This window comes from Vulpes vulpes, chromosome 5 (genome assembly GCF_048418805.1).
Source record: "Vulpes vulpes isolate BD-2025 chromosome 5, VulVul3, whole genome shotgun sequence".
In the NCBI taxonomy this organism is placed as follows: Eukaryota; Metazoa; Chordata; class Mammalia; order Carnivora; family Canidae; genus Vulpes; species Vulpes vulpes.
The window spans coordinates 71,399,027-71,423,084 of record NC_132784.1 but is presented as its reverse complement, the minus strand read 5'-3'; the positions used below and the strand labels follow the sequence as shown (position 1 = coordinate 71,423,084).

General features: G+C 42.7%; 1 protein-coding gene across 1 annotated transcript in view; it reads right to left on the bottom strand.

Moving 5' to 3' along the window:
- Positions 1 to 21,866, bottom strand: part of EXT2 (exostosin glycosyltransferase 2) — a 135,309-nt gene extending 113,443 nt beyond the window's left edge. Inside the window, exons 1-5 of the mRNA XM_026004140.2 lie at positions 21,331 to 21,866; positions 20,124 to 20,213; positions 14,912 to 15,028; positions 2,600 to 2,795; positions 612 to 751 (exon numbers count right to left, since the gene is read on the bottom strand). Of these exons, the coding sequence (XP_025859925.2) occupies positions 612 to 751; positions 2,600 to 2,795; positions 14,912 to 15,028; positions 20,124 to 20,213; positions 21,331 to 21,866 (1,079 nt within the window). The remainder of the gene's footprint in view (positions 1 to 611; positions 752 to 2,599; positions 2,796 to 14,911; positions 15,029 to 20,123; positions 20,214 to 21,330) is intronic.
- Between the last annotated feature and the right edge of the window lie 2,192 nt (positions 21,867 to 24,058).

Here is a 24,058-nt window from a genome sequence, read left to right as displayed (position 1 = left end):
ACATTATGCAAATTCTGTAGCATCTCTAGAGTAGCGTTTCACCAGTGTGGCTACAAATCACACCCACTGAGCTTTGACGTGCTGCATTCCTGAGGGTAAGGCCCAGGCATATTTTAAAGTCCTTCAGATGAATATACTCTGCGGTTACAGTGGAGAACCTCTGCTCTTGACCAAGGGCTGCTAAACATCTTTGGTAAAAGGCCAGATAATAAATATTTTAGACTTCGTAGACCATATAATCTCTGTCACAACTACTCAGCTCTGCCATAGTAGCAGGAAAAAAAACCAGCCAGTATATAGTAACATAGTAGTAACATGTAGTAGATAGTAACATAGTAGTAACATAACCAGCCAGTAGATAATGGGCATGGCTGTGTTTCAATAAAACTTTATTTACAAAACCTGGCAGCTTCCCATATTTGGCCCAAAGGCTTCAGTTTACGAACCTCTGCTCTAGGCCACCAGACTAACTCTTCTGATGGAAAATACAGTAAAACGCTCTACAGAAGTAGTTCCCAAACCTCAGTAGGCATTACAATTACTTAGGGGGCTTTCAAAATCTAATACACACAGAATCACTGGCATAAAGTTTATTAGAAGGTAACACTCACCTCTTCCAGTCCAGAACTTCAGAGAAAGGCAAAATATAGGAGTCTGCAATGACAACTGGGACACAGCCGGCACGTAAAACGTCACTCAGTACTGCCTGGCCCAGCCGAGCACCACGAAGGACCACACAGAAAGTGGCCTCCTGCAGGAACACAAGCAGAGGCAGGGGATTACAAATCAGTTTCGCTGATCCACTTACTCTGATCACTGCAGACCATGAAGTCCTCCTGAGGGCTGAGGCCAAGCAATACTGAGACATCCTGACCTGACTGCAAATGCTACCAGATAAAAACTCACACCAGTGGAACTGGAAAAGCTCAACTGGCTGCAATGCTTCATATTTTCCACTCTTCAGTGTCATCCCAATGCTGCTACTGGTGGCATCTGAAATGTCCAGAACCAATGTCCAAGTCTTTTTCTGGGTGCTCAATAATGTGACGTCCCACAGACTGGTCCCTTCCAGCCCTAGTTGACTATGCAAACACACCATGGCACAGGGGTTGAGCCCCACTTAGAGCACTTACGTCAGCCTACCTCATAACAGAATTATTTTGTCTGGGCATTCAGGCTTTCTAGAGGACCCCCTAGAGGGAAGCTATCAACTCTTATTCTTCTACTCCTCATGGCATCGACAGTGTGCTCTGCACATAGAAGACATTCATTTTATAAATGCAATGCTTTTGAAAACACACAGATATGTTCTTCTTGGAACAATAAATCAAACAGAAAGCAAAATCTCAAAAAAATTCTTCTCCTTTCATTCCCTCAATACTAGTCCCTGTGGGGAACATTTCAGAAAATGACAGATGTACAGGAGGACAGTTACAACAGGTAAACCGAAATAAGAAACAACCCTATCTCTAACACTCAGTTTCTCCCAGTTTTTGCCTCTTCAGGAGGAAAAAATATACTTTAAAAAAAAAAAAAAAAGCCCACTGTTTCATCTTTACAGCTAGAGAAAAGGTAGGCTCAGGGGAAAAAAAAAAATGTAGAGAAACTCAATATGGCAAACTCCTCTGGGGATACATGAGAAAGCAGCAAGGGCTGAAGAAGAGAATCAGTCATGGCGCCTAGAGGTGCAGGTGGACAGCTCAGCCTGCCCTGAAGAGTCGGCATCCAGATGTGGACACACGTGCTGATAACCATTTTTCCTGTCTAGACAAAGGTTACTATAAATACTCCTGCTCACATCACCACTGTTATCAGTCAGACATTCCAGAGGAGATGCAGCACTTTTTGAGAGAAAGTATTTTAACAATCTCAGCATGGGCCAGTTCTCTTAGGAGATTTAAAAAAAAAAAAAAAGAATCACACCAGCTCCTTGCTATTTCTTCTTGAACTATTTTAAATATTTCAGGGAACAAAACTCACTTTCTCCTTTCCTAGCCCCCATGCCCTTGGAATGTCAAGCATCTTGCTTATGCTTAAAATATCCCCCAAAGGACTACTCTGCCCGTGGTTATGGAAATAGTGCCATGCCCATGACTTAAGTAAAGGACAAACTGCCAGTAGGACATGCCGAGGGTGGCAAAACAGCAACAGACAAAACAGTAACAAAAAATGAAAATCTCCCATTCCCAGCAAAAAGTGACTGTAGCCTTGTGGGCCAGCATGCCAGAGGATACAAGCTGCCACCTTAAAGAAGGGAATTTCTCTGGACGGGCTTTTGAATACAGGGTAAAAGTAAAATACTTTTGCCCACTCTGTCCATGTGATTTCTCTGCAAACCCATCACAGTTGAGATTCTGGAGTGTTACTGAATATCTGAAAGGAGCAAGAACACTCCCAGGCCAAGCAGCTCTGCACAAACAGTACACCAGACACTGACGCACCCGAGGGCCCATGTGGCTGGTAAGGAGCAGTACGTTTTCAGCTCCCCGAGGTTAATTCTCCTGGATGCATGTGGAAAACAAAGCCTCTTGCTGGGGTGCATGTTACTTCATGAAAGGGCCCTCCACCAGCTCCGAGAGAGTGAAGGACAGATGCTCACCTGCAGCACCTGGGGGTAATCGTAGACCTGGTGCTCCCGGCAGCGCTTACGGACTGACAGGACGCCCTCTGAGAGGTTGGTGCATTTATCCAGTACTAACACTGACTCCCCGTGTTTGGCCTGGATGGCTTCCAGGTCTTCTCTGTACTCGGGGTGGACGGCCATCTGAGAGGACAGCAGGAAGTAGCGCCGGGGACTACAAGAGAGCAAAAAGTGTGACTGGAACGCTGCTGCCGGCCTGCTGGTCAAGGAAAGATAAACTTGGATGTTACGCTTATGGCAGTAAGTGGATTCTCACCAGCCATCGCATCCCTCGATTTTCTGGAAAATTACACTCCGTGGTGTTGCTCAGTACTTACAGTATTATACACCATAAGAACCTAAGGTATGATTCAGTCACGTGCAATCTTTATAAATATTTTATTGGGAGAAGTTGTTCATGCTGTGAGGAGATGCTTGTCATAGGCCAAGTTTGGAGAGCACGCTATAAATACCTGTGTACGTGTGTGGAAAAAGAGAGAAACTGGCTGTTTGGAGAAGCATCAGCGTGTTATCCTAAGTTATATCTGAGGACTCAGATGGGTAAAGGAACTGAGAGCTGGCTGCCTTGTTCAAATAGGAAGAGAGGAAAACAATGGGCTAAGTACCGGCTGTAAAACCAGAGGGGGTAAAAGGACTGCTTCTGGGTGCTAAATGGCCTCCTCCGGCTCTGGAGATGCTGCAGTGAAAACAGCCCCTTATCCCCAAGCCCCCTGGACACAGGAAGACTGAACTGGTGTTGAGAACAATAAGTGGGAAAAACTACCTTCACCAAAGTAGGGAGCCACTCTTAACATCTGGATAGCAAGGATGTCTAAAAGAAAATGGAGTGAAGAAAGGATTTCTGGGGGTCTAGTGCCATTTAGATCTCCATAAGAGATGAAAATCCGAACACAACGTTAGTAAGCCAGAAGTCAAGGGGGAGTTTCAGGGTAAGTCATTCTCTCCTTGAAGGCAAGATTCCCACAGGCAGAGAGGTTACACAGCATAAACACTATACAGGTTGAGGGACTACTGCGATCACCATCAAAGAAATGAATAATATAAAGCAGGTTCCAGGAAAAAGTGAAACACCCATCAGACCAAGAAGCAGTAATAACATGAGTCTACCCCACACTAGACTGCACCAGGGTAAGTTCTGGGTAGGGGGGCCGGGGAGTGGACATACATCTCATAGGCAATGCCACCAGGCAGGCTGATACACGTCTGCACATAAGAAAGACCAAAACCAGGCAGCCCAGGTGGCTCAGCAGTTTAGCACCACCTTCAACCCAGGGCGTGATCCTGGAATCCCGGGATCCGGTCCCGTGTTGGGCTCCCTGCATGGAGCCTGCTTCTCCCTCTGCCTGTGTCTCTGCCTCTGTGTCTGTGCCTCTCTCTCTCTCTCTGTCTGTGCCTCTCTCTCTGTGTGTCTCTCTCATTAATAAATAAAATCTGTAAAGAAAAAAGAAAAGAAAAGAAAAGAAAGAAAAGAAAAGAAAAGAAAAGAAAAGAAAAGAAAAGAAAAGAAAAGAAAAGAAAAGAAAAGACCAAAACCTATACTGACCCCCATCTCTCTTCTTTTTTTTCTTTTATTTTTTTTCTTGCTTTAGGAAAAAGGAAGGGTAATTTTTTTTTTCTTTTTTTAGTTTCTTAGACTTACTTGGAGGTTCTAGCTGGAGAATGCCTTACCCATACATCCATAGCCTAAGAACAACCACTCTGACTGAAAAGGTCATCACATTTTACCCAGCACTAAGCTTCAGGTCCCAAACATAGAGCAATGAGTGGAGCAGGGCAGCGCTCCCCTTGCCAGCCAGCACAGCTACAGAAACTCCAGAAACACACAACACACCCCACATCCAGATGGCCTTCCAATCCTCAGAACCATTTCTTCTGGTAATTCCTTTAAGCAGCTGAACTACAAGCAAAGGGTACTTACCCTGCCACAGTAAAGAAAGAAAAGGATGTACACATTCCCTAAAACCTCACTGTCTTAACAGCAATCAGCCACATGAGACCATTAAAATTAAACTTAGGGATCCCTGGGTGGCGCAGCAGTTTGGCGCCTGCCTTTGGCTCAGGGCGCGATCCTGGAGACCCGGGATCGAATCCCACGTCGGGCTCCCGGTGCATGGAGCCTGCTTCTCCCTCTGCCTCTGCCTCTCTCTCTCTCTCTCTCTCTCTATCCTAAATAAATAAAAAATTAAAAAAATAAAAATAAAAATAAAAATAAATAAATAAAATTAAACTTAAAATTCAGTTCCTCTGTCACACCAGCCACATTTGAAATTCTCAATAGCCATATGTGGCTAGTGGGGTATCTAAGAGCAGAAATACAGATGATCTCCCACCGCAGAAAGGTCTATTTGATAGAGCTGCCTTCAATGGCCACTCAGATCCAGACACCAGGGTAAAGGTAAGTGGAGATAAGAAAGATATGGAATAGCAATCCATCGGGGAGCCAGTTTGGATCAGCCATACAGACTGGTTCTTCTCATCCTGGACAATTTCCCCCTAAATTACAATTTATTAAACAATATGCTGAATATTTATAGCTGAAAGTATTCCTTCTAGACACTGAAACACTTTTGGATTCTATTCCCAGCCCTAAGCCTCAATGATTTTTCTTTTGTAAAAGCATTAATTTTTAGATGGATGACTTGGTGATGGAAAGACCATATAAAAGAGCATTTACAGGGTGCCTGGTTGATTCAGTTGGTTAAGTGTCTGCCTTTGGCTCAGGTCATGATCCCAGGGGCCTGGGATCCAGCTCTGCGTTGAGTTCCCTGCTCTCTGCTTCTCCCTCTCCCTCTGCCTTGTGCTCTATCTCTCTGGCAAATAAATAAATAAAATCTTTTTAAAAAAAAAAAAAAAAAAGCACTTGCAGATCATCTCAAAGTGAATACCATCTCCCTTCAAAGTATTTCTGTAATCAAACTTGTCTGGTTAAACAAGAGAAAGACTTAAAGGCAAACTCACAAAACAAGCAGGGTTTGGGGGAGGGGGGGCTTCAAAGATTTTATTTATTTATTCATGAGAGACAGAGAGAGAGAGGCAGAGACACAGGCAGAGGGAGAAGCAGGCTCCCTGTGGGGAGCCCAATGTGGGACTCGATCCCAGGATCACAACCTGAGCCAAAGACAGACGCTCAGCCACTGAGCCACCCAGGTGTCCTAAGACAAGCAGGGTTTAAAACCACCTTAACAATAACAAAAAATAAATAAAAAATAAAAAAATAAAATAAAACCACCTTAACAATTAGAGTTACCTGGAAATGAAACAGACTGGGTTTTTTTTTTTTTTTTCTTCCAGTAAGAAAACTTCTCATTAACAAGTCATGGTGAAATCAGCCATGCATTAAGTTAGGGCCAAATGACCTTTAAAGGTCTTTCCGATTCCTAGGACACTGGTTCTACTATAGATTTCACGGGGCAACGGTTATTTGCTGGATGTCTCTGGAGACTTTCTATTTAAGTGGAGCTGCTAGCCTAAAACTGGCAATGCTCTACGCTGTGTAGAATAAGAACAGACACGATGGTACCCAGAAAGATGTCCATGCAGAAGGGCGCAAAGTGTTGGGAGTTCCGGAGAGAAAAGAGTGATTCTGCATGGCATGGGTGGGGACAGAAATGGCGCACCTGGAATGCTGAAGCCTTTCTAGGGTGAAGGATTCTACTGAGGGAAGAGCTGGGAGGTGGCCCAATGCAGAGTATGAGAGCCCTGAAAGGGTATCCAAGGTCTCTGCACTGGGGGCAGGGGTAAAAGCAGCCATGGCAATCCAATGGGATAAGAAGGTTAGGAGGGCACGTGGGAATCCCAGAACAGTGTTAGAGCCTGGGCAGGCTGAATAGGGTGCTATGTTGTAGGAAGAGGAAGAGCAATGGCACTATCACCCCAGTATGGGGTGCTGGAACCCAAGAAGGCTGAGGAGGGTATCTGCTGGGGCAACTGGGTAGGATATAGCAACAGGGGCACAACGTGGGGGACTCAGAGTCTGATTGAAGGTGAAGAGGGCATCTGTGCAGTGATGGAGGCCATGGCACCACAGAACTTTGGTTATGTGCAAGAGTAGATCAAATGTAACAATACTGAGGATAAATGAGAGCTAGATTTCTCACTGTCAGAGAACGGAGTTACAAATAAGCAAAAGGAAAAAAACAGAATGCTCCTGTAGGGCTGGATGGAGTTGCAGACAGGGATATGAATGCACGGTTTTCAATGTCCAGAGATAACACAGAGACTATCCATCTACATAGACACAGAAATAAATACAGACGTTCCTGAGTAAAGAAGGACTTTGGCTGAGTTTCACCATCAAGAAACAAAGTTGTATTTTAGATATTGGATCACCAGGGTCACTGAATCCCTACTCTACCATTACTCCATTTTCAGCATAAATGTGCAGATGTGCACAAGGGTCTAGAAACATTCCCTCTGTCTGCCTGCTGGTTCTCCCTGACCTGACAGATGGCTGATGGAGTGTGCCCATTTTAGTTTTAAGCAAACAAAATCTTAAGGTAGATTTGTTTTTCTTTTAAGGACTGAAATTACTAGTTAGGACTTTCATGTTTCCTCCCAGCAGCGCTGATATTTAAGTTTAAGCAAAATCATGCTGAGAACTTGAAGTCTCCCTCAACAGTAACAGTTGTAAACTCCCAATTTAGTTCCTTTTAGAGAGACAAGGACAAGAATTCCAGCTGAGCCCAACACAGCTGTGAGAAGAAGCTATCAATAGCAACAATCCTCAGCTTCCCATTGAAAAAATATTGAGAGAGATTTAAAATAAAAATAAAAACAAAGCTCTCACTACTCTATGTAGCCCTCAAGAGATGTGGGAATTCCCTTAAGAAGCAACTCTCACAAAGAACAACAAATCCAGAGCGTGGCCATAAGGTCACCCACCCTGCCTCCTCCCAAGTCCCTGGAAAGGGTGATGAGTCTGGAGTCTCTCTTTGTCCTTTTTTTTCCTTCTTCTTCTTCTTCTTTTTCTTTCAGAGAGAAGGGAGTGTTGCTTATGAAAGAAACATCAAACTTATGGGCCAAACTGCAAGCTGGAGGGAACTGGAGCGCGGGTCCTGCTGAGCTGAGCTGTAGAAATCCACCAATTGGCCAGCAGGGGGAGGATGGCGCCCCAGGCAGCCTTTAGCTGTCTTCCCTGTCCTCACAGATCTACTCTTCCTCCTTCTAGTTACTGGACACAAAATTCTTCAGAACCTGAGAGCTTAAGTGATTTAGTTAAAGATCTTAATTTCAGTCTAAATATACATAAAAACTAGGAAGATTAAGTTACTAAGAAAATACCACCACGATAGCAGTTTAAATCTTTGAAAGTAATCACCTGAAAAGAATTTTTACTGTTCAGAGGTGGTTAGTTCTGTTTTTACTGAATCTTTTCCTCTTGGTAGGTTTTTTCCCTAGGTCAAATTCTGAAGGGAAAGAAGAGTCCAAGCCAATATAAGAGAGCTAGATTATACTAGAGAAATTAGATAATAAAGCGAGGAGAGTTCAAGCAGTCTTTCTAAAGAAAGGCCCAGAGACAGCCATGCTGAAGGGACAGACCTGACCCTCCGGCTTGCTCTCCGCAGCACTGCTGACAGGTGGACCCCACAATTCTCTGCTGCGCATTGTGCACTGCAGAGATTTCACCACACCTCCGGCCTCCACTCACCAGATACCAGGAACACCCTGTGCAGAACAGTTAACACACTAGGTCTGACTGCCCTCCTCTGAAAGGCTGGCTCTTGGTTGGTGTTTTAGGAGAGCTCCTCCCCAGAACCCTTCCTGTGCCCAAACTGTCTGTACAAACAATATGGTTTATGTTAAACACTTGCTTTCTTTCTGGAAATCTGAAACGTTGGCACATGCCAAGCAGACAATGCGCATGTGATTAGCTCCCAATGAAAACCCGGGGTGTGGAGCCTCTAACACGTTCCCTGGTAAGCAACATTTTATGTATCTTGTCACCAGTGGTTGCAGGGGGAGTTAAGTACATCCTGTGTGACCGTGTGACACCACTGGAAGAGGACCTTTGATGCCTGCACCCAGTTTCCTCAGACTTCACCTCATGTACCTTTTCCCTTTGCTGACTAGGCTTAGTTTCCTTTTGCTACAATAAATTATAGCCATGAGTATGACTATATATTGAGTCCTGAGCTTCTCAGCAAATCATCGAAATTGGAGGTGGTCGTAGGGACCCCAACACACACACACCCTAAGTCAAAAAATTCAAAAAGGCACCACATATTGCCGAATGTCCCTGGGGAGACAAAAATGAACCTCCCTCTCGTGTTGAGAACCATGAGCCTAGCTATGCTTGGTCTAAACAGGCCTTCAATAAGGATTTGATCTGAACTGCAGTGAACTGAATTAAATAGTTTCCAAAACAACTTCAGAGGAAAAATTTTAAAAAGCAGAAGGTTAAAAAACAACTTTCAAAAACTACACAACTGGTTTATTTTTTTTTTTTTTTACACAACTGGTTTAAATTTAAATTTAAGTAAATGTTCACAGAAGCAGACTGTAGAGAAGTAAAATATTTTTTCTAGGTTAACTGACTTTTCTCCACTATTAGAGTTTTACATTATAATATCTATTAAAATGTATTTATATTATAATACCTATTTTATCAGGTGCTACATAAATATTCCAAATTAATATCCTAGATACATGACAAAAAACTTGTACCACTGGAAAGAGTACCAGCTGGGCTCACTCACATGGATCATTCTTTCTCATTACAGACATCTAGTCACAGGACAGCCCTGGTGGCTCAGAGGTTTAGCGCCACCTTCAGCCCAGGGCCTGATCCTGGAGACCTGGGATCGAGTCCCACGTCAGGCTCCCTGCATGGAGCCTGCTTCTCCCTCTGCCTCTGTCTCTGCCTCTCTTTCTCTCTCTGTCTCTCATGAATAAATAAAATCTTAAAAAAAAAAAAAAAAAAACACTGAGGCTAAAATTCATAAGTCAGGAAATGATAGATGTTGGTGAGGATGCAGAGAAAGGAGAAGCTTCTTACACTGTTGGTAGGAAAGTAAGCTGGTGCAGCCACTCTGGAAAACAATATGGAAGTTCCTCAAAAAGTTGAAAACAGAGCTACCCTACGACCCAGCAATTGCACTACTGGGTATTTACCCCAAGGTACAAATGTAGTGATCCAAAGGGGCACCTGCACCCATGTTTATCGCAGCGATGTCCATTAATAGCCAAACTATGGAAAGAGCTAAGATGAATGAATAAACAAGATGTGGTATATATATATATATATATATATATATATATATATATATATATATATATACAATGGAATATTACTCAGCCATCAAAAAAATGAAATATTGCCATTTGCAATGACGTGGATAGACCTTGAGGGTATTATGCTAAACGAAATAAGTCAATCAGGGAATGACAATTACCATATGATTTCACTCATACGCAGAATTTAAGAAACAAAACAGAGAAGCATAGGGGAAGGGAGAGAGAAATAAAACAAAATGAAATCAGAGAGGGAGACAAACCATAAGAGACTCTTAACTCTAAGAAACAAACTGAGGGTTGCTGGAGGGGAAGTGGATGGGGGGATGGAGTAAGTGGGTGATGGGCATTAAGGAGGGCATGTGATGTGATGAGCACTGGGTATTATATGCAACTGATGAATCACTAAACTCTACCTCTGAAACTAATAATACACTATATGTTAGTTAATTGAATTTAAATTTTAAAAAGTAGTAAAGAAAAAATTTTAAATCAGCATTGAACTATATCCTTTTCTCCAGTCTATGATCCTCTGTAAGAATTATTTTGTATTTTCATCTTGATGAAGATCAAAAAAAATGTGTATGGTCATAGTTTTGCTCATATTTAATGATAAATACTGCTAAGAGTTTTTCAATGTCCAAGTGTTTATGTAGTGGGCTAATGAGAAGAGAGGAAGACTTAAAATGTAAATCATGTAAAACAAGCAAAATGAAATGCTAATTGCAGAACCTAAGTGATGGGTATACAAATATTCACTGTACTGCCAGATTTTTAAAACATTGCTGTCTGGCTTTAAGAGTTTCATAAAAAAATGTCGGGAAAAATATCAATCATGCATCTGCACCGGATAAAGATAAATGATGTCACAATAGGCTAAAGGGAAGCTTCCTAGTCATTCAAACAGGAAAAAGTGGTAAAGAGAAGTACATCATCACCCCCACAGGTAAACAGCATAGGTATGCCAAACCCCCAAAACCATAATTAACTCTACACTCACCTTAAAAGACACAATTTAGTTTCTTTTTTTTTTTTATTTTTTTTAAGATTTTATTTATTCATAGAGACAGAGAGAGAGATGCAGATACACAGGGAGAGGCAGAAGCAGGCTCCATGCAGGGAGCCCGATGTGGGACTCGATCCAGGGTCGCCAGGATCACGCCCTGGGCTGCAGGCGGCGCTAAACCGCTGCGCCACCAGGGCTGTCCCACAATTTGGTTTCAAAGAAAAAGCCTCAGCTATCAAATTGTTAATGTGAACATTATTAGTTTTGTAGATTTGTTTGCATTTAATTTGTAAATCTTTTTTAATTTTGAAGTCATATAAGCACAAAGAGTTTAAATTGTTTTCCATTTGTACTTATTCAAGTTGTATTACTAAAAAAGTAATTAAAATGTAAGGGACCTTGAATAGACTAAAGCAAACAAAAACAAAAACAAAACCTTAAAAAAGAACAAAGTTCTCACATTTACCAATTTCCAAACTTACTACAAAGCTACAGTAATCAAGACAGTATGGTACTGGCATAAGGATAAACATACAGACCAATGGAACAGAATAAGGAGTCCAGAAATAAGCCAATTTATCTCTGATCAACTGATTTTCAACAAAAATGCCACAATCATTCAATGGGAAAGAACAGTCTTTTTAACAAACTTTTTTTTTTTAAGATTTATTTATTCATTTATGATAGACACAGAGAGAGAGAGAGGCAGAGACACAGGAGGAGGGAGACACAGGCTCCATGCAGGGAGCCCGACGTGGGACTCGATCCCGGGACTCCAGGATCGCGCCCCAGCCCAAAGGCAGGCACTAAACCGCTGAGCCACCCAGGGATCCCCATTAACAAACGTTGTTAAGACAACTGGATATCCACCAGTAAAAGAATTAAGTTATAGATCCTTACATCACACCACATATAAAAATTAACTAAAATATGGCCTCTGGGTGGCTCAAGTCAGTCAAGTGTCTGACTCTTGATTTCAGCTCAGGTCATGATCTCATGGGTCGTGGCATGGAGTCCCACATGGGCTCTCTGCTCAGTAGGGATTCTGCTTGAAGATCCTCTCACCTTCTCCCCCTCCCCCAACTCCTGCTCATGCTCTCTTTGTCTGAAATAAATAAACCTTTAAAAAAATTTAACTCAGGGCAACCCAGGTGGCTCAGCAGTTTAGTGCCACCTTTGGCCCAGGGTGTGGTCCTAGGGACCTGGGATTGAGTGCCACATCGGGCTCCCTGTGTGGAGCCTGCTTCTCCCTCTGCCTGTGTCTCTGCCTCTCTCTCTCTCTCTCTCTCCCTCTCTCTGTCTCTCATGAATAAATAAATACAATCTTTAAAAGAAAAAAATTTTTAACTCAAAATAGATAAAAAAAAAAAAATTTAAGGGCTAAAATGATAAAATTCTTAGAAAAAAACACAAGTTTAAATTTTGTGATCTTAGTCAAGGATTTCTTATGCATGACACCAGAAGTATAAGCAATCAAAAGAAAAACAGATAAATCAGACTTCATCAAAATAAGACACTTTTGTGCATTAAAGGACACCATCAAGATAATGAAAAGACAACTTATAAAATGGGAGAAAATACTTGCAAATCATATATCTGATAAGTATCTAGTAACTAAAATATATAAAGAATTCTTACAATTCAACAAAAACCCAATATAAAAAAAAATGGGTAGATGACAAATAGCCAAACCAATCCTCAAAAAGAAAAACAAACTGGAGGCATCATGATTCTGGATTTCAAGCTATATTACAAAGCTGTAGTCATCAAGACAAAAAAATTTAAAAGTCTAGTCAAGAAACAGGAAGACAGGAACAGACATTTCTCTAAAGAAGATAGAAATGGGAGCACCTCGGTAGCTCAGTGGTTGAGCATCTACCTTTGGCTCAGGTCGTGATCCAGGGGTCCTAGGATCAAGTCCCATGTCAGACTCCCCACAGGGAGCCTGCTTCTCCCTCTGCCTATGTCTCTGCTTCTCTCTCTGTGTCTCTCATGAATAAATAAATAAAATCTTAAAAAAAAAAAAAAGGAAGATAGAAATGGGTAACGCTCTCCCTCTAAGTAAATAAATCCTTAAAAAATAAAAAATAAATAAACCCACTGGAGTATACACTTTAAAAGAATGAATTTTACGGTAAATGAATTATATCTCAATAAAAAAAAATTTAAAATAACAAAATAAAAAGTCAACTCTAACAGAAAATCCAGAAAGTTGATCTAGGCAATAAGTTCATGAACTATTTATTCACTCTTTGTACTTGCCTAACGGTAGAAAAATATGTCAATCTCACCTTATCTAAATAACAAAATTTGCTATGTCTAAGTAAGTTAGATAATTTGGTCACCAGGCTACACAATACAACACACATACACAGGAGAGAAATTTCTTCACTTCGGAAAAGTTCTTATTTCTCAAATAATCCATAAAGGCTTCTAAGCAGAAGTTTGGGATGCTTTGCAAACTACTTTCTTAAGACTCATTTCTGGGGGCACCAGGATGGCTTAGTGGTTGAGCATCTGCCTTTGGCTCAGGTCGTGATCCCAAGGGTCCCAGGATCGAGTCCCACATCAGACTCCCCCAGGGAGCCTGCTTCTCCCTTTACCTATGTCTCTGCCTCTCTGCATCTCTCATGAATAAATAAGTAAAATCTTTAGGAAAAAAAAAAAGATTCACTTCTGAGACCAAATGCTATGTGTGAGTTTTTAAATCACACCCTGTATGACATTTCTAGTGTGGCAATATACAAATCAGTCAAGTTCATAGGTGAGCACATGGCACACAAGAATACTATCATTATCATCATGTTTGTTTAAAGCTTATTGAGATTCTGGGCAGCCTGGGTGGCTCAGCGGTTTAGCGCCTGCCTTCAGCCCAGGGCATGATCCTGGAGACCCGGGATCAAGTCCCATGTCAGGCTCCCTGCGTGGAATTGCTTCTCCCTCTACCTATGTCTCTCTCTCTCTCTCTCTCTCTCTTTCTCTCTCTCATGAATAAATAAATAGAGTCTTAAAAAAAGAAAAAGAAACTATAGAAAAGCTTATTGAGATTCTTACCATGAATTAGCCCAATTTTAAATAGACCACATCAAAAAATCCTAGACAAAATGCCCTGCTCATCCATGGTCTTTTCATTTATTCATTCACAAGCCAACAATATGAACCAATAGTGTGACAGGCACAGCGAACGTGGCAGTCAAAAAACAGACCGGGTATCAGCCTCACTGCACTTGCAAAATCCAAAATCCCAAGCAGATAGGCTGTAAGCAAGTCATTACAATATAGCCTAGTGACTGGTACACAAGGAGAAGTGGAGGCTGCTATGGGGGCATAAACCAGAAGAACCATTCCAGGGGCTAGGAAGGTGCCCCTAGAGTAAGCAGTACTCGAGTTAAAACCTAAAAGACAGCAGGTCATAAGTCTGATGAAAATCACAAAGAAGACCTCCAGATAGTGGAGAGTATTTGCAGCCCAAAAAAATGAAAAGAGCAATGCTCATTCTAGAATAAAGGTGGAGGGGGAGGTAGAGATGGGAGAGTGGTCCTGTGCCAGAGGGTCTTGAAAGACATTTTAAGAGGTTTGGGCTTTACCCAAAGGGAAATGGGAAACGAACAGCAATCGGGTTGTGAGGACAGCAAGATGAGAAGCAAGGAAACCAAACAAGAGGCCACTTCCACGATCAAGGGAGAGATGACAGTCACCTGGGGTGGGATGGGGGCAGAGGAGATGGAGAAGTTGGCAGATCTAAGAAATATTTAGGAGGGGCAATCAATAGGACTTACTCTTCTGGTATAGGAAGGAAGGGAGAGAAAACAGTGAGGGACACCACAGAAATTCAGGATTTGGACAGCTGGGCAGACAGCACTGTGCACTCACTGAGCCAGAGAAAACTGAAGGATAAAGGCCTGGTGCAAGGTGGGGAAGATGGAGGACTCCAAGCCCCTGGCCTGTAACTGAGGCTTCAGTGCTGTGGAACCCAGCAGGCGGAAACTCGCTGGCATCTCACAGCACCCCTGGCTGTACTGAATGCCCCTTACCCCGGTCCTTTCTCCGGAAGGTCCACTTCAGCTGACAGCGGGCTGTAGACCGGAATGCTGACATCATAGCCTTGCCGGTAAGTCCATGTAGAGAAGCCACCACCAGCCAACAGAGCCCTGAAAGTACAGGATTTTGTCAAAGAATGAGAAAGGTCTTCATTCTGATAAGCTCCGTGGGAAGAGATAGGAGTAACCGGGTCAGTAATAATATTAACAAAGACCTGTATTCTGAGTCACTTTTCTCTAAAGACACCGCGCTCAACATTTTACATTCACATATCCTGGACATCAGCTGCATTTGATCCCTGAGTTAACAGCTTTCTTCTGGGGTCCAAAGTAGTCTTTTCTTCTTTCTCATTTTTAAAACACACCACAGCCCAGGGGACACCCTATGAAAAGCTCCTTTGCTACCTTACTCAAATCCCATTCACCCCTCTCCAAAGCCATACCCCACTCCTCAAGACGCACAACAGCAGGAACAGACAACAGGTCTGCATGTGAAAACTGGTTACAGTAGTCACTCACCCACCCTCTGGCCTGAACCCCAGGCGACAATGGGCACAGAAAGCAGTGGCGATGGCTAAGTATTTCATCCCATGCTACACACACCCCAGCCTCTCTGCAATTCCTGCCCCAGGGAGGTCTTTTCAGTGTTGTCCAAGAGCTGCATGTGAATCGTGTGGTCTCCACCAGCTCTCACCTCCATTCCAGCTACTCGCTCCCCGTACAGGAAGCAAGAATCCAGGACTGGACCTGTAGTGCGTCCCATGCAGTCTGAATGCACTAGCTTTTATTCTCCTTAATTAGAAGCTAGGAACATACTGTTTTAATTGAATCCAGCAAGTAGTACAGTGACACTTCATCAGAGAAAGGAAGCAGGTGTATATCACACCAACTTTTACTGTTATTCTGTCCCTGGGGCCTCAAACCCATCAAAATCACTTACTGGGGCAGAGTTTTGCCAGTTCCACGTACCGCACACTCTGAGCCAAAATGTCTGAACTGAGAAACCACATTTTTTGCAATATTGATTGCTACCAATCCTCTCCCTGCCCTGATGACAACCTACATTCCCGTCTAACATGACCAGTTTAAGTTCAAAGATTTTCCAACCACCCCTGGAAATCCCAATCTGTTTATTTAAGCTTTATGAAACCAAGACTTGGTTAGTGAGGTAATGTGCAGGCTAAAAACCTCTCCAGCTGCCAGTCTACTCTGTAAAACTTACTATCCTCAGTACCAATATACGGTCCTATTTTTCCTGACTAACATTCAGCAGTGAATCCACCCAACATGAATTTGGACCAGTTCCATGACAGTAAGCAGACTGTATGGAACCCCATGACCTCTGTGCCGAGAAACAAACATGGATCCAATATACAGGGACCAAGCAGTCCAGGTAAGCCAGGGTAGTGGGTGATTAGGTAATTACAGCCACAGCCCCAGAGGAGAGGGGAAGGCACATGTGACAAGAAAGGAAGCAGGTATGTACCATACCAACTTTTACTGTTACTCTGTCCCTGGAGCCCCAGTGGTACTCTGTTCCAGAGTAGGGTGGGGGTTATATACTGGTAGGAGGAAAGCATGCAATCTGAAACACTTCTCATGTCACCGATCATCCACATGAGATCTCCACTTGCAACTTCGGCAAGACCCAGGACTGCAATTAGCCAAACAGACCTCACACCAGCCCTCCTACTGATAAGATTTTGTCTTCAAGTCCCCATATCATCATCTGCCAAGGACTCTATAACATTATAATAGAGACAAGAGTGTAAGCTTCCCTTGCTTTAGAGAACACATGTTTTGCATTGAGTGAAAAGTGCATTTCTGAAATGCACATTGTTTTCCTATTCTGTATCCCAAAATCAGAGATCAGGTCCAAAGCTGCAAAAGATTGAACAGAAAACTTGTAGCTAAAAAACCATTAATCTGATAATCAGACTTATGCCAGGCCAAATGTTATGCCACTCAAAGTGTCCTCCAGCACTTTAAGCATGTTGCAAGCCTTCCTGGCACTAGTACATCTCCTCTGTCAAGGAGCCCTCCATGTGGCCTCACATACTCCATTGTCCCTGCTCTGGACTATCCTCAGATGTTCTCCTAGTTTTCCTCCTGAGTGTCCACAAGGCCTAAACACAGTTCGTCTGCAAGCTCATCTTTTGCTTTTCATTTGAACCATGCAGGTAATCAGGCCTGCAAACTCCTCAAATATAAAGCTTCATATTTTGCAAAAAAAAATTTTTTTAAACCTGACCAATTCTATGAGTCATCCTTATTTGTTTACTGAATCAAACTATAAAAAAAAAATATGTATGAGACAGGTAAATCTGAAGAATGGCTAGCTATTTGTTATTAGATTCCCGTTATTTTTTAAGGTGTGAAAATAGTTGTGCTATAGTTATATTTTTTTTAAAATCCTTTATCATGGAGAGATTCAAATGGAAATATTTACAGATGTAATGATGTAACACCTGGGATTTGCTGCTAGATAACCTGGTGGGGAAGTGAGAAGGAGTACAAATGAATGGACACCAGCCTTGAGTTGGTAATTACCAAAGCTGGACAGGGGGGTATGGGTTCACCACTCTAGTCTCTTCTTTTATACAGGTTTGAAATTTTCCATTAGTTAAAAATTTTCCACAAGTTAAACAAAACCCACACAAAGTTGAAATCTGTGAAAAATATGTGCAAAAAAATAATAAAAATCCAGCATTATAATAATATTACAGAATATATATGAGAAAATAAGATTGGTAAAGTAAGGCATTGAAGAGGTATAATTTGCTCCCACTTAAATTTCACACATGTGCAAGTATATATATATATATGTATATATATACACATATATATACACATATATATACCTTTGTGTATAAATCCATAGAAATACATACATGTATGTATATACATATATATATACCTTTGTGTATAAATCCATAGGAAAAAACCTAGAAAAATACATAGTATTAAAGGAGAGTGATTACCTTCCAGTAAGAGAGTGAAAATATAGGAGGATTTGAAAACAGATGTTCACATTCTACTCTTTATAAGCTTACACATTGTTGCAATCTTGTTTAAAGAAAGTACACGTGTATCACGTGTAGGGTTTTTAAATAGTGAAAGAGAAATAAAAACAGATTTAAGTAGCACAAAAGATATATATGCTGAGCAGACATTTCCTTCTGTCCTGGTCCCTGCATTTCCCCGAGTAAAATCATTCTCAAGTAATCACATCTATGACCTTAGACTTCAAGAAACCCTTGAAGTAATCTAATCTGGCCTGCCTGCCTGCTTTCTAATTTCCAAATACTCCAATATGCAACCCCTGCTAAAACCATTCTGTCCTCATGGTTCTTGCCTCCTCTGAATCCAGGAATGAGGACAAGTGATAAGAAAAACTCACAACCAGAAGACCACCTAGATTTCAAAACAAAATTCCCCACATGCACAGATAAAGGAGGACTACACTGGGATTCATTACTTGTATTGGACTGCCTAGAATCACTTACAACAATACATACACAGGGAAAAAGATTTAACCTTCCTGATCCTTAACACCTAAGCAATAGCAAGAACTTAAACTTCTTCCGGACTACTTGACACTTCCCCGCAGAGAAATGAAATCCCATTTAACATGTGTACTTGATAAAAATAAAATCCTTCTCCCATGCAAATACATATACCAAAATGTCAGCAAAAAGTGAAATGTCCCAAACAGAAATAAGCCCTTCTCAAAATACACCCAGAGCAGCAGGTGAAGACACTGCATTCCTAACAGCTTTTTCTTCCCTCCTCTGTTCCCTAAAGTATTTTACTTTCCCAGAGCAACCGAACCCATGAAACAGTAGCCCAGTCAGGAATGCTGGGACGGACAGCCAAACTGAGGGCTCCCTTCTATTTTAGTGGGTTTTCTGCAGAAACTGTGTGGCCTGACTGCCCTCTATCGACCAACATGGTTTCTACACCAAAGGTGAGGATGGGTCCTCCAGAAGGTCTCTTCTAGTGATAACTGTATTTACAGATAAAAACGCAACACTGACTCTGCGTAATCTCTTTAAGGCAAAGAGAGCTTGGGTTTAATCTTCCAGGGAAAAGTAGTACCAAGCACAGATTTTCAAAAATGATGGGGTCAGGCTTTAGGGAGCTAAGAACACCTCTGGCCTCAGGCTACCCTCTAACCAGTAACAATGATTTTAAGAGTTAAACATCAACTGTAAAAAAAAATCACTTATGGGGATCCCTGGGTGGCTCAGCAGTTTGGCGCCTGCCTTTGGCCCAGGGCGCGATCCTGGAGTCCCGGGATCGAGTCCGCATCAGGCTCCTGGCATGGAGCCTGCTTCTCCCTCTGCCTGTGTCTCTGCCTCTCTCTCTCTCTCTCTCTCTCTCTATCATAAATAAATAAATCTTTAAAAAAAAATCACTTATGAGTGAGTTCTGACATCAACTTACAACACTGCTGCACCTGGCGTTTTACCTGGGACCCCTGCCTTGAGCCTCACCTTTGTGCTGTCCTCAATGCCTTGAACCCAGTACTCGGAAAGGAACCTCACGTGGCACCTCATTCCCGAGCCTTCTGGGAAGCCTCCAGACCAAGCAGTTCCGTCAATGTGGGAAAGGGCTGATAAACACAGCAAGCCGACCTAGAATCATAATCCTGTGATCCCTGCCACTCCACACCACACATGCTATTTGGAAGGTTTCAATAGGAAGAGAAGAAGGAGAGAAGTGTGTGGGCGCAGGAGAGAAGGACCCCACTGACTGAAGCAATGGGAGTACATGAACTGGAGTGCCCTCGTTGCTCTGACACTACAGGCTGGGGGGTCATTTGCATACCTCCCTTCCCATAGTAAACTGCGGCTCTACTTTGAGCCAATGCTCCCCAGTTCAGACAGAGCCAACACAAGCCAGCCATGAACCAGGCCTTGGAGGTGGAGGTGCTGCATTAAGAAGAGCAAAACCCAGAGTGAAGGAAAAAATCCATTTTTTAAAACCCTATGCTACTAGTTGGTTCTCCACAACAGACTTAAGCAGGTCCCATCTCACTACATCTATGTCTCAAGGAGGGCAATGCCTAGGACAATTTCTTTAACAAACAATTCTGATTACATAGTGTGTCCCACTAGGCTTAGAAATATGACTTCACATGACAGAAATGGTCTTTCCTTAATCCTCAGAAAGCTATCACAGGGACAACCCCAAATACACTTACCTGTCTCTGGGGACATCCAGAGCTGTGTTATAATCTGGGGGACCTCCAGGCAACATGTTGAACAGCAGGTGGTTTGTACCTCGATCCCACCTATTAAGAAATTAAACATGTAGGCGAATTCATGTGTCAACTATGGGAAGACATAAAAACAAGAGTCAGTTACTGGATGACAAGTAGCAAGTATCCCCAAACCCAAAGAGGGCTACTTCTCAGGGGTGTAAAGTGAATTCCTAGAAACTGCAAGAGTATGTCAGACGCTAGCCCGGCTCTTCTAAAGAAAAAACAGATGGAGGGACGCCTGGGTGGCTCAGCAGTTGAGCATCTGCCTTTGGCTCAGGGTGTGATCCCAGAGTCCCAGGATTGAGTCCCACATCAGGCTCCCTGCATGGAGCCTGCTTCTCCTCCCTCTCCCTATGTCTCTGCTTCTCTCTGTGGGTCTCTCATGAATAAATAAATAAAATCTTTTTTAAAAAAGAAAAAATGGATGTGTATTTTGAGCTTGGCCACTACAGAAGTGCCTATGATAATGACATCATTTGATTAAAGGAACAAAAAAGAAACATAGAAGGCTGGTTAAATACATCATGGAACATGTGTAAAATGGAATGCTATACAACCCTTAAAATTATATAGTAAAAGGATATGAAATTATTTGGAAATATATTCATAACATATTAAGGAAAAAGGGCAGCACAAGAGTATAGAATGTGTAATCCCACTTTTGACAAAACGTGTATGTACACGTGCATATGCAGGTACTTCATACAAAAATGTATATATACATACACACGTTTATATTTTTTATACAAAAGCCACTGGAAAGTAACATCCTAGAGGTAGCACCATGCAACCAATCTCACGTTCTTCTTTTTGCTTACTTTTATTCCCAGACTTTTTTACAGTGAACATGTATACACGTAAGTAATGAAGAGGGGGGAATTTCAATATAAAAGGAAGGCAGTGAGATTTTAAATTCTAAGATGTTGGGAGCCCACAGCAATAGCACCAATGGCAAACTGCTTTTCATTGGTACAGAGGCGAGGTGCTTCCAGCACTGAATTTGTGCTACAAGTTGGTCACTCCTACACATGCCGTCCCACGAGGAAAGAACAGCTAGAGGCCAGCTCAGGGAGAACCATTCCCTCTCCATGTCCTTCCCTGTAGTTCCCCAAAGGACCTGGCCCTCGTCTGTAAACGTTCTACATACCTAGAGAGCTGGGCCAACGCTTGTGCTGTCTCTTTAATGCGAATAGTGTTCTGGTTAAGTACGTCGATGGATGGGACAAACAGGCAGGCCCGGTTGATGTCATCAGTATAGTAGTCACTGTCTGAGATAGCCATGAGCAGTTCGTTATACTCTCGGGAGATAGTGTTGCTGACTGGGACACCGAAGTCATCCACGTACTTTTTCAGAGAGTAGATATACACCTTGATTTTGTTCTTTGGGTTGAAGCCACAGCGGTAGACATCAAAACACGTGTGCATTCTGCAACTGAGATCGCCCCGCTCGGGGATGGGACTATCGGCTGGCAGCCTGACCACTGGCACGTCACGGACACTGCGCTTCTCTACATTCCAGTCACTGGAGGACTCAATGGAATGGGGCCAGAACTGAAACATGCCAGTGGCAATGAGGCCCAGCAGGACAATGGAGAAGAGGGTGATGTAGTAGATTCGGTGCTTGGTCTTCATTCTTGGGATAAGGGCAGGACCCCGGATATTGTACTTGACTGACGCACACATAATGACACACACAGCCTCTTCCTCCCACTCCTAGTTCCAGGAAGACACACAAGAAAAATGAAGTAGTTAGGGCAGCCAGTGACCCCTGAAAGGACTTTGACTTTCAGCCTACTATTTCTTTCCCTGATGTGGTTTGAGGATATCATGAAATGGAATTTGACCCTTCTTCTAAACATACACAAGTATATATTTGTATATTAAATATAACTACACGCCATATTTAGTATTTAATACTACACATATCAAATACAAATATTGATAAAGTATAACTGTGTCCTATACATATATATTTAATAAAAGCATAAGTTGTAAGTGTATGGGGCCTAGGAAGAGGGGCACTAACCAAGGAAGAAAAATCAAAAATAGAATAAAAATAGCTGTTTTGGTTTGTTTTGTTTTTAAACACGTGGCTAGGGACGCCTGGGTGGCTCAGTGGTTGAGCGTCTGCCTTTGGCTCAGGGCATGATCCTGGAGTTCCGGGATCGAGTCCCACATCGGGCTTCCTGGATGGAGCCTGCCTCTCCTTCTCTGTCTCTCATGAATAAATAAATAAAATATTTTTTAATTAAAAAAAATAAAAATAGGGGATCCCTGGGTGGCGCAGCGGTTTAGCGCCTGCCTTTGGCCCAGGGCGCAATCCTGGAGACCCAGGATCAAATCCCATATCGGGCTCCCGGTGCATGGAGCCTGCTTCTCCCTCTGCCTATGTCTCTGCCTCTCCTTCTCTCTCTGTGTGACTATCGTAAATAAATAAAAATTTAAAAAAAAAAATAAATAAAATAAAAATAAAAATAAACACGTTGCTAACATACGGGGCACCTGGGTGGCTCAGTCAGTTGAACATCCAATTTTTGGTTTCATCTCAGGTCATGATCTCAGGGTCATGAGACTGAGTGTCAAGGGGTCCATGTTCAGCAAGGAGTCTGCTCTGCCCCTCCCCCAACTCCCTAAATAATTTTTTTTAATCTTTTAAAAAAAACACTTGCCTAACATAAACTGATGCTTCGTCTGGACAAACGGACTCTTGGTTATTCTAAAATCTGTTTTCATTCACTTATATGGTTAACCCTGTGATGAGCGAGTACCTACCATGCACAGTGAAGGAAACGAGGAAGGAAGCAGGACCCCACCTTAAGGGAGCTTTTATTTTACTAAGGGAGGTGGGACAAAACTCTAACAAGATGCAAAATGTAAAAACAGCACTAGTAAAGTGTCCATAAAGTGCCAAGGGCTGTTAGAAAAGATACTCTTTAATCTTTAAAAAAAAACATATACATTGATTTTTTTTAAAAGATTTTATTTATTTATTCAGGAGAGATGGGGGGGGGGGGGGCAGAGACACAGGCAGAGGGAGGAGCAGGCTCCATGCAGGGAGCCTGGTGTGGGACTTGATCCTGGATCTCCAGGATCATGCCCGGGACTGAAGGTGATGTTAAACGGGGCTGCCCTACAGTGATGTTTTATAATGAAGGTGACAGTTGACATATTCAGATGGAAAGAAGCAGTGAAGAAAAGCCTAGGGAGGAGATCCCTGGGTGACTCAGTGGTTTGGCTCCTGCCTTCAGCCGAGGGCATGACCCTGGGGTCCTGGGATAGAGTCCCACATTGGGCTCCCTGCAGGGAGCCTGCTTCTCCCTCTGCCTGTCTCTGCCTCTCTCTGTGTCTCTCATGAATAAATAAAATCCTTAAAAAAGAAAAGAAAAGCCTAGGGAGATAAGGAAGGAGGGAAAGAAGGGGCAACGTGCTGGGTCAATTTCCAAAGACCGATGTCAACAATTCTTCACATCTTTTTTTTTTTTTTTAAAGATTTTGTTTATTTATTCATTCATGAGAGACAGAGACAGAGAGAGAGAGAGAGAGAGAGAGAGAGAGAGAGAGAGAGGCAGAGACACAGGCAGAGGGAGAAGCAGGCTCCATGCAGGGAGCCCGATATGGGACTCGATCCCAGGTCTCCAGGATCACGTCCTGGGCCAAAGGCAGGTGCCAAACCGCTGAGCCACCTGGGCTGCCCAATTCTTCACATCTTTGATGTGCATGCCACTTTTCTAATCAAAAGGTAGAATCTGGGCACTCTGGTGGCTCAGCGGTTTAGCGCCGCCTTCTGCCCAGGGCATGATCCTGGAGACCCGGGATCAAGTCCCACATCAGGATCTCTGCATGAAGCCTGCTTCTTCCTCTGCCTCTGCCTCTGC